The following is a 12,713-nucleotide window of genomic DNA, read 5'->3' as shown; positions in this document are numbered from 1 at the left end:
TTGCCAGCCCAAGGGTATGAACTATCTTTTGTTGGTCTCCCTGCGACACCTTTGCAAATAGGTCTTTAATTAAACCCTATTCAAATTAATCTAGTTTGCATGTGCCAGGACCCCGAATGATACAGGCCATACTGTTGCCAAGAGAGCCCTGAAGTTAGTATATATTTTATGTTTTGTTTCCCTTACAAATAGAAAGCTTCCTGAAGGCAGGTCCTCTCTCTTGAGATTCTTTTTTTTTTCTTTAATATTTTATTTTTGGCTGCGTTGGGTCTTCGTTGCTCCGCGTGGGCTTTATCTAATTGCGGCGAGTGGGGGCTACTCTTCATTGCAGTGCACGGCTTCTCATTGCGGTGGCTTCTTTTGTGGAGCACGGGCTCTAGGGCACTTGGGCTTCAGTAGTTGCAGCACGTGGGCTCAGTAGTTGTAGCACGTGGGCTCAGTAGTTGTGGCACACGGGCCCTAGAGCATGCGGGCTCAGTAGCTGCGGCACGCGGGCTCTAGGGCATGCAGGCTTCAATAGTTGTGGCGCACAGGCTTAGTTGCTCCACGGCATGTGGTATCTTACCGGACTAGGGATCGAACCCATGTCCCCTGCACTGGCAGGCAGCTTCTTAACCACTGCACCACCAGAGAAGTCCCGATACTATTGTTAATAAATGCATTTAGGCTCTGGGGTTAGACTACCTGCAGGAGAATCTGTATTAGTTATCTATTGCCACATGACAAATAACCCTCCAACTTAACAGCTTAAAATAACAACAAACATTTATTATCTCATATGGGTCAGGAATTCAGGAACAGTTTAGCTGAGTGTTCTACCCAGTGTCTCATGAGGTTGTGTTCAAGATGTTGGCTGGGTTTGTAGTCACCTGAAAGCTTAACTGTGGCTGTTGGATCTGCTGCAAGATGCTTCACTCATGTTATTGGCTATTTGGTGCTGACTATTGGCAGAAGGCTTCAGTTCCTTGCTCTGCGGACCTCTCCACAGGGCTGCTTGGGGTTCCTCATAACTAAGTGCCTTGTTTCCCCCAGAGCAAGTACTCCAAGTTAGTAAGGCAGAAACCACAATATTTTTTATAACCTAGCCTTGGGAGTCATCCTCCATCATTTCTGCAGTATCTCATTGGTTAAACAAATCAGCCCTATTCAGTATAGGAGGGATGTGAATACCAGGAGGCAAGAATTATTGGGTGTCATCTTGGAGGTAGACACCACCACATCTTTGTTCTTCTTACTGCATTGTATCAGGGGCACACAATTTCAATTTGCCCCATTCCTGATGATGTTGACCTTGCTTTTTTTTTTGGCCGCTCCGCGTGGCATGCAGGATCTTAGTTCCCCAACCAGGGATCAAACCCGTGCCCCCTGCAGTGAAACTGTGGAGTCCCAACCACTGGACTGCCAGGGAATTCCTGATGTTGTTCACCTTGATCGCTTGCTTAAAGTTATATCTGCCAGGCTTCCCCACTGTGAAGTTACTCTTTTCTTTTTCGAATCATTAAGTATTTTGGGAGACATATCTCCATTATTCTTTGAGTACTTCCTTGTGTTCTGGCACAAAATGTTCTAGGCTCATCTTGTATTTTCCTTGTCCTAGCTCTGGAATCAGCTATTTCCCCAAGGAACACTGATTCCTTTTAGCGGAGAATGGTACTTAGAAGCTAAGACCTGGACACTAAGTGTACTTATTGTCACTGGGTATTGCTGCTCCAAGACCCTCACAGTGGGCAGAGCTAGAGAATGTATGTATGTAACCAATCTCCCATTGCTGCTGCTAGCTTCTTCCTCCACATGGATGCCCTTACCACACCAGTTGGGCTCCAACACCCCATGCCAGATCACCTCTCAGCATGGACACCAACTTTGTTCTGCCCTATGTAATAGTTTTAAGACTAAATTATTCAGGAAGGAGAAGGTCCAAACTGAGGCCATCTTGATTGTATATGCAAATTATATGAAATTTAGAGCTATTAATTGTTAACATTTATTGAGTACTTACTATGTGCCAGGTAATGGTCTAAGAATTTTCCATGAACCTTCACACCAGCCCAAACAGATAGGAACTATTATGGTCCCCGTTTTGCTGATGAGGCATAAAGAGGTTAAGTAACTTGCCCAAGGTCACACAGTTACAGTGAGATATAGCAGAACTGTTTTACTGGACTTTTAGAACATATCCTTCAAAAGGAGGAGGTATCCTGTGTCCTCCACAGCATTTTCCTGCTGTAGGCCCGGAACACAGATATTGCTAAATGTCCTCTGGGGACAGACTGTCCCCAGCTGAGAACCACTGGTCTAGAACAACATTAATCGAACCTAAGGAAAGCTACTTCTTGATGTTTGTGCTAATGAATGAAAGAAAGGGGATAAACATAATCCAGAAGGGCAGAAAATGCAAAACTCTCATTTCTTTGTGCAGCAGAGATTGCTGGTTGCCTATTCCAACACCCATTAGAAGTGCATTTCTTCAACCTTTCTCCTCCAGCTCTATACCCCACCTGCCTTTGCACCCAAACTCTTTCCCTCCATTTCTGTCACTGGAGGCTAATCCTTCCATTTGGATTTCATTCTGTTTTTTCTCAGGACCTGACTCCATCATTATGCCCTCCTCTTTCTTTTATCTTCAACCTTTCTCTCTTTAATGGATCCTTTCTATCACCATTTAAATATGCTCAAGTCTCTCACTTCTTTTTATTCCCCAAGTTTTAATTTTGGAAATTTTCTTTAATTAATTAATTAATTAATTTTAAAATTTTTTATTTTTAATTCTTTTTGGCTGCATGGCACAGTTTGCAGGATCTTATTTCCCTGACCAGGGATTGAACCAGGGCCCTCTGCAGTGAAAGTGCAGAATCCCAACCACTGGAGCGCCAGGGAATTCCCCATATTTAGTATTTTATTTTATTTTATTTTATTATTATTGGCTGTGTTGGGTCTTCGTTGCTGCACGTGGGCTTTCTCTAGTTGCAGTGAGCTGGGGCTCCTCTTTGTTGCAGTGCGTGGGCTTCTCATTGTGGTGGTTTCTCTTGTGGAGCATGGGCTCTAGGTGCGCAGGCTTCAGTAGTTGTGGCTCGTGGGCTCTAGAGCGCAGTCTCAGTAGTTGTGGCGCACGGGCTTAGGTGCTCTGCGGCATGTGGGATCTTCCTGGACCAGGGCTCAAACCCGTGTCCCCTGCATTGGCAGGCGGATTCTTAACCACTGTGCCACCAGGGAAGTCCCCAGAGAAGAATTTTAGAGTTTAGAAGATCTTAACCTCCCACCCAAACTGAACCCTCCTATACAATCCTGCCTCTATGTTTTCAGACAATATGGTCATCCTGCCTCTATGTTTCCTTTGTCAGGACAGCTCTGATTACTAGAAAGCTCTGAGTCTGAGTCCTATGTTATTACAGTGTGGTTCAGGGAGAATAGCACAGGCCTTGGAGTCAAGCAGATTTGGGTTACAATCCTGATGATGTAATTTGCTGTATGACTTGAGCAAGTTCTCTCCTCTCAGTCTCACTTACTTCGTCTGTAAATTAGGGATAATAGTACTTGTTTTTACAAAGTTACTCTATATTAGAGATTATGACTGTAAAATACCTAGCGTAGTGCCTGGCATAAAGAGCTAATAAAGTGACAGCTGTTATCATCATCATCATAATTATTATCCCACCCAGTGGTCCTAGTTTGCCCTATAGAGCTATATACATATGCATTTCAATACTTTCAAATACTTGAATTTAGTTGCCATGTTATTCCTAAGCGCTCTTTTTTCAGAGTAAGCATCCATCAATATTTTTTCTTTCAGTTATCTTGTCCTTGGCTACGCTCCTGCATATGATGTTTATAGAACATGGTGCCCATAACTGAATAAAGTAGTCGAGGTGTGAGGACTTCCCTGGTGGCACAGTGGTTAAGAATCCGCCTGCCAATGCAGGGGACACGGGTTTGAGCCCTGGTCCAGGAAGATCCCACATACCTCGGAGCAACTAAACCTGTGCACCACAACTACTGAGCCTGTGCTCTAGAACCCGCAAGCCACAACTACTGAGCTCACGTGCCACAACTACTGAACCTGTGTGCCTAGGGCCCATGCTCTGCAACAAGAGAAACCACCGCAATGAGAAGCCTGTGCGCTGCAACAGAGTAGACCCTGCTCGCTGCAGCTAGAGAAAGCCTGCGCACAGCAATGAAGACCCGACGCAGCCAAAAATAAATTTATATAAAAAAATTAAATTAAACAAAACAAAACAAAAAACCCACAAAGTACTCCAGGTATGGTCTTAGTGCTTTAAAACAGAGTAAAACCATAAAACTCTATTCCCCAGACACTAGTCTCTTCAAGCTGCCTAGGATTGCTTTAGCTTTTTTGGCAAACTTGTCACATACTGCCTTAGTCCTATGAGAAGTTGCAGGTAGTTTTCATGTGAATGAGTTTTGAGTCTTCATTTTGCAGTAGTGTAAAACTTTTTTTTTTTAATTCAAGAGTAAAACTTTATATTAACTTAAAGTCTATTACATATTAGGTATTGTGCTGAGTTCTGAGGACGTAGGGATGAGTAGGACAAAGTATCAACATACTAGAAATGTAAGCTCCACAAGACTGGGTCTATTGCGTTCACTACTGAATCCCCCCCATCTCTTGGCACGATGTCTGCACACGGTTATATGCTGTTTGTTGAATGAAAGAATGAATAAAATAGTTTACAATGGAAAATTTCCTTATAACCGAAAAGGTATTTCCTTAATTCACTTATTTTATAAACTCAGATATTTTGTACAGCATATCACTTTTAGCCCAACCCTAGTGTTTTTTCCACTTAGGTTAAACCCAATTTCCAAAATAAATTCGTACTGTCCTTTTTAAGGCCAAACTAAATACTTACATGCTTTATTTGCTGGATGGCCATTATATTCCACCATTAAAGGCCTTTTGCAAGTACCCATTTAATCCTCAATGCAGGGCTTACATCTCAGGGTTAGCAGTAGCGGCCATGGTTTCTGAGTGCTAAACACCCGAGAATTTCCTGAGCCGAGTTCTATTCGGCCCTGATTTACTGTGGATTAGAATAAGGTGACAGGCAGAAATGTGGGGCGATGACTTAGGAGGACCTTGAAATTCTGCATTAGTCTATGAGGTGCTGCCAGGTGCCCATAGGCCAAACGCCTCTGGGTTGAAATCCGTCCCGCAGACGCCAGACATATGAATTTTGGGGGCGTCCAGTTCTCTACAACCACAGTTAGGGAGGCCCTAGGACCTCTGTCCTCTCACAGTTTTTTCCAGTATTTGGGCTACAGGTGAGGCACTGGTCGCCATCTTGATATCAATTGCCAGGCAAGCCGCCACTGGCGTCGCTCGGTAACCACGGAGACACCGATGCCCCTCCCGTTTCCCAGCCCTAGAAGCTGTAAACTACGATTCCCATACGCTGATTCTCTACTTGACTGCCCGTTGTCTAGATTCGGCTTGTCAGCCACCGAGACCCTACCGCAGTGAACCGCGGGAGTTGCAGTTCGCGTTGTGGCCTCATTTTTTGCGGCGGGAAGCCCCAGAACTACAAATCTCGTGAGCCAGCGGGCTCACGCACGCTCACGGAACAGCTGGTCCTCCCTGGCCCCCCTGCGGGTGCCTGAGAGGTAAGAGGGCGGGGAGAAGGAAGAGGAGGCGGGATCCGGGCGCTGCGTTGGTTGCGGCCTGGCACCAAGGGGGCGGCCCCGGCGGAGTGCGGACCCGGTGGCCGTTGGCGATTATGGACCCGGCCGAGGCGGTGCTGCAGGAAAAAGCGCTCAAGTTTATGGTGAGGAGAAATGTGCAGGCCGGGGAACGGTGGAGGCGGTGGCGTTGGCGGCGTCGCTCAGGCTCGGGTCTGGGCCGCCATCCCGCTGGAGGAGGGGGCAGCGGGACCCTGGGCCGAGGCCGGGGCCGGGGGCGGGGGCGGCTGAAGGGACGGGACGGGAGTTCCTGGGAGGTAGGAGGGGTTGCGGAGATGACCCGGGGGTGGGGGCAGCAGCTCCGCCATCTTGTGGATGAGAGGCCAAGTGACAGCGGGAGCTTAATCGGGGAGGGGGCTCTGGGCGGCGCGCAGGGCCCTGGAGGGAAAGGGGCGTAGGGACAGTTACTGAAGAGCGGAGGAAGCTAGGAGGAGAGACGCCGTGAGGCCGCTGGCAGGGCCTTCCTTGTGTGAGGGTTACGGGTGAGGCCCGGGAGAAGAGGTGCATTCAGGAGTGAGGAAGGGGAGCGCGGGATAGTGGGAGGAAAGATATTGGGAGTGGGAGGTGGGTGGGAAACGGGCAGCGCTGGATGCAGCTGGATCTAAGGTTAGAGGAGAGAAAGACAGGGCTGGTGGGAGACATAGATTTGTAGAGTTAGGTGGGAGAGATAGCCTTCGCCTTCAGGGTACAATCCCAGCTTGGTCAAACTAATGTTGACAAACTCTGGAAAGGACTAGGCCTTACTTAGGAAGAAAAGGACTGGGGATGGGGGTCTAGCGCTATGATGACAGTCTCTGGGAAAGGAAGGGGGTTGACTAGGAACCAGAATTACAAGTATCAGGAAAGGGGGTACATCCTCTAGTTTGAAAGGAGAAGACAGGAGAGGTTCATTGGTTAGGGAAACCTAGGTACAGGAGATTAGGGGCAAAATTAATAACTAATAGGGTAAAACAAAACTTAGTGCTAAATTGTAGAGATAGTAAAATGAGGGGGCCGGGTGCTGTACTACTTTCTGGGAAAGGAAAGGCCATGGAGAATCCAAAGACACATAAGAAGTGATAAGATCAATGGAGAAATTCAGGAGATAAAAAGGAGAATGCAGGTAGTGAGGAATGGCAGGTGTCAGGATTGGTAGTTATGAGTTTTAGGTTGAAGCACAGTATGACCTTGGATTGGATTTTTGTGGGTGTGTTTAAATCCTTTGGAATCTAGTTCTTTAACTTTGAATCATGCTTTTCTGTTTTTGATATGTGTATGTTTGACAAATTTGTAGAGTCTGATATTTGATGCTTTTAATCTGATGCTTCATTTGTATATCCTAGATGTAAAACCAGACTTTGTGGTTACAGAATGATGGGATGCATAGACTTACTTCTGTCTTAGCAGGTGGCCATAGAGACATTGATAGTATTTGCAGTCTAGTTTTGCTTTTTCCAGAAGTAATTGTAACCTGTCACTCCAAATCTTATTTCTTTTGTCAGTTATTTTGTGTCTTTGCCTGAGATACCCAAACAAATTTAAACAAACATGGACACTAACCTAATTGAATTTAGGCTTTAAACTGCCCCATTTACAAGAATACCTTTTCAGAGACTGGTCAAATTTACTATAACTTTACTTACTTTGTATTAGTGCTTTCAAAAACACCTAACTAAAGTTCAAGTGTATCTTTAACAAAATTCTTTTAGGCCTGAAGAAGGTTCTTGAGTTTCTGCCCAATGTTGAAATTCTAAAATATTAAGAAGAGGCTTTGAAATTTTTTTGGACTTTAGAAGTGAGAGGAAGTTGCTTTGTATCTACAGCCAGCTTCTAGATTTGAGTCAGAAAAGTGGCAGTTGATTATTTTTGTTTTCCTGCTTAGAGATTGACTCAATCCTGATCTTGACATGTGTTAGGTTTATGGAATAATGTGGTTTAAAGATCATAAAGAGACATTATGAGATCATCTTTGTTACTCCCCATTAGACCTCAGCCTAGGAACATTTTCAACCGATTGATCTCTGCTTGGTACCAGTGAGTTGTTTTGATAATGGTCTCCTGATTGAGTTAAAGTTGAGCTAGAGATGGCCCTGTAGTAGTTTGCAGCTTTTGGGACGCCACACATTATTAAATGTTGAGTCAGTTTCTATAGGGAGAAACCAATTCTTCAGTTTTACAATAGTTACTTTCATTTTTGACTTTGCCTGCTATTGTGGCTGCTGTTTGAGAAAAGGCCAACTGGAAGAGGGTCACCAAGAATGACACCTTAATAACTGAAACAGAATGGAGAGTTAGAGATTTGGTATTCTTTTTCAGCTCAGTAACAGTCTTATTATGAATCTGAGTAAGTCACAACTTGCCTTTGGTCCCATTTACCCTGTTATAACATGTCTGTTTCCTTAGTCAATTGAGATAGGAAGATATTTTATTTGTGTTTGCACCTAGTAATTAGTGCACAGTACACATGGAAGGACTATCCTTTTAATCAAATTGAAGTTATTGATAGTATTTGGCTTTATTTTGTCCTTATCCCTTCCCTCATTTGTGAGTTGTGAATGATAATTTTTATACCGATGCCTGATTTCCACTGTTTAAGAAAATGTAAAATTTGTTTAAAATAGCAACATGAAATGGATATTCTCTTTCATGAATTTTGCTCATTATTATATTGATGTAGTACTTTGATTAGAAATTTTATAATAAAATCTTATCAATGAGACTGCTAATTCAGATTTGACCATAATTCACACATGGTCTAGACTTAAAGTTTACCTTTGGATTTTTGTGATATATCTATATCTGTCTATCCTTCTATATCATATCTGTCTCTCTATATGACAAGTGGAGGGATGAATTTGAAGGGTTTTTAAAATATTTATTTGTTTATTTGTTTTTGGCTGCTTTGGGTCTTCGTTGCTGCGCACGGGCTTTCTCTAGTTGTGGCGAGCGGGGGCTACTCTCCGTTGCGGTGCACGGGCTTCTCATTGCAGTGGCTTCTCGTTGTGGAACACGGGCTCTGGGTACACGGGCTTCAGTCGTTGTGACACGCGGGCTCAGTAGTTGTGGCTCGTGGGCTCTAGAGCGCAGGCTCAGTAGTTGTGGCACATGGGCTTTGTTGCTCCGTGGCATGTGGGATCTTCACGGGGCAGGGCTCGAACTCGTGTACCCTGCATTGGCAGGCAGATTCTTAACCACTGCACCACCAGGGAAGTCCCTGAAGTCCCAGGATCTTAGAACTGGGAAAATTTGACACATGCATGAAATAATTTTAGGACATATAAAATAGTTTTTTAAAGAATTGAAAGATAAGTGAAAGTGTAAAGGGTAACTTGCTGTGTAACAAACATAAATCTGTGGTTGACTGATGCATTTTCTGTTTCACTTGGTGTTGGCTGGGGTACCAGCATGGCTGGAATGTTCAAAATGGCCACATTCTGTCATGGCTGGCCACTGGCTGAAAGTTCAGCTAACAGTAAGGCCTTCTGTCCTCCTTTATGTGGGCCTCCTTTCTCCACATGGCCTTTCGATTTCCTTAAAGCATGATGCCTGGGTTCTAAGAAGGAGCATTCCAGGAGATAGGAAATAGAAACCAGTCAGCCAGTTCTCTTAAGTCCTAGGTTTGGAAGTTGAAAATGTTGCTGTTGGTCAAAGACAGTCAAGGCCAGCCCAGAGTCAGGGGGAGGGAAAGTAATCTCTACCTGTAGACAAGAAGAGAGGCATGCATAAACAGAGAAAAATTGCTGGGGGCCATGCCCTTTTGAGACTGGCTACCACAGATGCTATTCTAGTTGGATGCTCAGGATAAAAATACAAATGGGATCAGCCAGATTTGTGGGTAATAACACTAGGAATGCTTTGGAGGCATCTCTTTTTCGAGGTTAACTTCTTAAGGAACTAACATGATCTCCTGCATGACTTGTCTTAATAATGTTACTGTAGAGATAATCCTGGATGAATTGATAGGATTCAGGAACTTTTCTTTTTTGCCTGAGAACCATATGTATCTAAAAGCAAGAAACTGCATTTTACAATAAGTACTCAGATTTTTCACTATGATGGGCTTTTCTTTAAATCAGTGAGGTTGATTACCAGCTGGTTGGATGGACATTTGAAACTAGTTCTTAGTTTGTCAGAATTTCTATATATCTGTTATCTGTTCTCATTTAAATTAGCCTTCAGTTTCTTTTCTGAATACTCTTATATAGTTATTGGGGTATGGAATTACAAATTAATGATAATTCTCTGTGTTCATTTTCTTGATTCATGTTTGTAATGTACGTAATAAATTATTGGAAGTGAATTATTAGATGTGGAGTAAAAATTCTTCTACGTTGAAAGATTGCCAGAAATTTATTGCTAAATTAGAAAATGAACTTTCAAAGGAGACTACTTGTTATTCTATATTTTTTGTGTATTGTTTAAATCCTAAAAGAAAATAACAGGTTAAGAATTTTTTTCTCTTTCTAAAGGGAGGTGGTACATTATGTAAGATCTTGATCATGTATAGATAAAATTATTTGTGGTAAATGGCATTACAATTAAAAAAAAGAATGAGAATGAAGAAAGGAAAAAGGATCTTTGTGGTATTAAAATATTTTAAAATACCATGTGCTTTCTAGCAATATTTTAATACAGCATGAAGGTGCTTTCTAAATGTATATAATAAGAATTCACTGTGGATAAAGTAGAAAATATTTACCAATGTTTAACAACTTGGTCACTATAAAGAAAACTGCTTTCTTTCTTAATAAATCAATCCCAGCATCCTAACATCAGCAGTGGAGGAGGGGAAAATCTCTATGGGAAAGGTCCACGTGATCTTACCATTTCAACTAGTATTCCGTAAGATTCACCTTCTACTGGGGGAATCTCTGGATAATTCCCTTTAGATTTCTGAAGCCTGATTGAAACAGAGCCAGAACATTTTACAGAAGACTCAGAGATAACAACAGAGGAATAGATACTGAGAGTAATTTTGAACTAAGAATATGATTTGTTCTCTGGGGCACTACAATCATAGTTCCTGGATTGCCTTTGTGGCTAGGGTGAGGATGGGGAGCAGGGGACCAAAAGCCACAGAGCTGGGAGAGAATTCCTGCCTGCTTAAGGTGAACGTTTTGAGTTGGAACTTCCTTCTGAGGTCTTGCTCCTTTCTGAGATTTGGCTCTCCCTTCAGGGTATACTTGCCTTCCTATTCCCAGGCTTGTGACTGACCTGACCTGACTCTGTGTCAATAATAGGATAACCACAGTAGAAATGGGAGGGTTGTGTTTGTTTTTCTTTGTTTTTTTTTTTTAATATGATCAGCCATGAATAGCTAATATGTATTTACTTAGTGTTTACTGTTTGCTATTCTAAATTCTTTACATATACTATTATTTCATTTAGTCCTCCCAATAATCCTGTAAGATAGATTCAGTACTATTGTTACTCCCATTTTCAGATGAGGAAACTGATTCCAGAGAGGTTAAGTAACTTGCACAAAGTCTCTCTGCTTAGCAAGAAGCCTGAGATCAAACCCAGGCAGTCTGACTTGAGACCCTCACTTGCACTGTGTTTCATCCTTGAAGAGCAGAGAAACAGTGGAATATGATGGCACATTTCTTTGCTGGTCCGATGGGCCGGAGTGGAGAGTTACTGTCCAGACTTACATGTAGATTTGTGATCATTTGAATTACTGAGGATACGGAGTTGTCACAGTATCATTGTATCAATTGGCTATTGCTGAGTAATAAAGACCCACAAAGTGTCATGGCAATACAATGATAGTTATTTATTCTCATGAATATGTGGATTTGCTGAATATTGGATGACATAGACTGAATTTTGTTGGGTCACTCTGGATTTGGCTGCTCACTCAGGACTGTTCCACATATTATTCTGGGACTCAGACTGTAGAGGCAATGACTTCCCAGGCAGAGCTGTCCTCATAGCTGTAGAGCAAGAGAGCAAGCCCAGTTGTTCAAGTGCCTTTCAGTCGTTGGTTTTATTATATCTGCTGATATTCCGTTAACCAAAGTAAATCACATGGTCAAGTCAAGAGGTGGGAGAGTATACTCTGCCCATAGAAGGAGTGGAAGAGAGAGCAACTTGCACAATAATTTACTATAGTAATAATAATCTAATATACTTGATTTATAGAAGAATGATAAAATGCTTACTATTACAACTATTGTGCTTTCTTTCTGCTCTCCCTTGTTGGCACTATTCTGACTAGCACCTTCACATTTTGGTTACTGAACAACACCTATTGGTTGGATACTTCCAGAATCACAATTTAATACAGCAGGTGTCTTTGTATTATGTCATGTAGGAAAAAAAAAGTGTAAAGAAATAATCAGAATCTTGACTTTAATCCACAGTGATGCCCTGGAAAGTTCATCAATATCACAATTCTGTTTTTCTGTACTTGGGAAGGATAAGGTTGATGTCACTGAGTAGCATTTGTAACAGAATTTGAACTGTAACAGAATTTGAATCAAGGTCATACATAATGCCCTAACAACTCCCTTGGTATTACATTCAGAGCTCTTAAGCCCCTTCCCTGAACCTAAACTTAAGGCTGCAACGATATTTTCTGATGTCTGGGGGGACTTTTAGGCTTTCACTGAAAAGTTGTGGAAACAGAATTGTAGCATGTGGATAATGTTTTTGCAGCACGGATACGTAAATCCTTGTACTTCTTAGGAAGTACTACGCTAAACTGTTAATGTTTTTTTGTGAGATGTTGGATTATGGGTAATATTTCAAAATATTTGGCAACTGAAGATGTATTAGGAAACACAAAAAAAGCGTCACTTAGGTGATTTTTCTTTTCTATATATTCCTTAATGTTTTCTACATTTTTGACAGTGAATATGTATTGTTTTTAATCAGAAAAATTAAAATTTAATATATTTAATGCATACATTTATAAAACAAGTACCCCAAATGAAGACCTGCACTTGATCATGGACTACAGTGTAGCAAGTGTACTGGCCAGTGGTGGCTTGAATAGACACCTCACCCTGAGCTCATTTTCTTAACTGAAAAGTCTTAAC

At 42.4% G+C, this 12,713-nt stretch overlaps 1 protein-coding gene across 4 annotated transcripts in view; it reads left to right on the top strand.

The window, feature by feature from the left end:
• The first annotated feature begins 5,636 nt into the window (after positions 1–5,636).
• Positions 5,637–12,713, top strand: part of BTRC (beta-transducin repeat containing E3 ubiquitin protein ligase) — a 185,893-nt gene continuing 178,816 nt past the window's right edge. For all 4 annotated transcript variants that reach the window (XM_059899708.1, XM_059899707.1, XM_059899706.1 and 1 more), the window contains exon 1: positions 5,637–5,780. In XM_059899708.1, coding sequence (XP_059755691.1) covers positions 5,733–5,780 — 48 coding nt within the window. In that variant the 5' untranslated portion in view covers positions 5,637–5,732. The remainder of the gene's footprint in view (positions 5,781–12,713) is intronic.

The sequence above is a fragment of the Balaenoptera ricei genome, chromosome 16 (assembly GCF_028023285.1).
Source record: "Balaenoptera ricei isolate mBalRic1 chromosome 16, mBalRic1.hap2, whole genome shotgun sequence".
Classification (NCBI taxonomy): Eukaryota; Metazoa; Chordata; class Mammalia; order Artiodactyla; family Balaenopteridae; genus Balaenoptera; species Balaenoptera ricei.
This window is presented reverse-complemented; position numbering and strand designations above follow the sequence as displayed.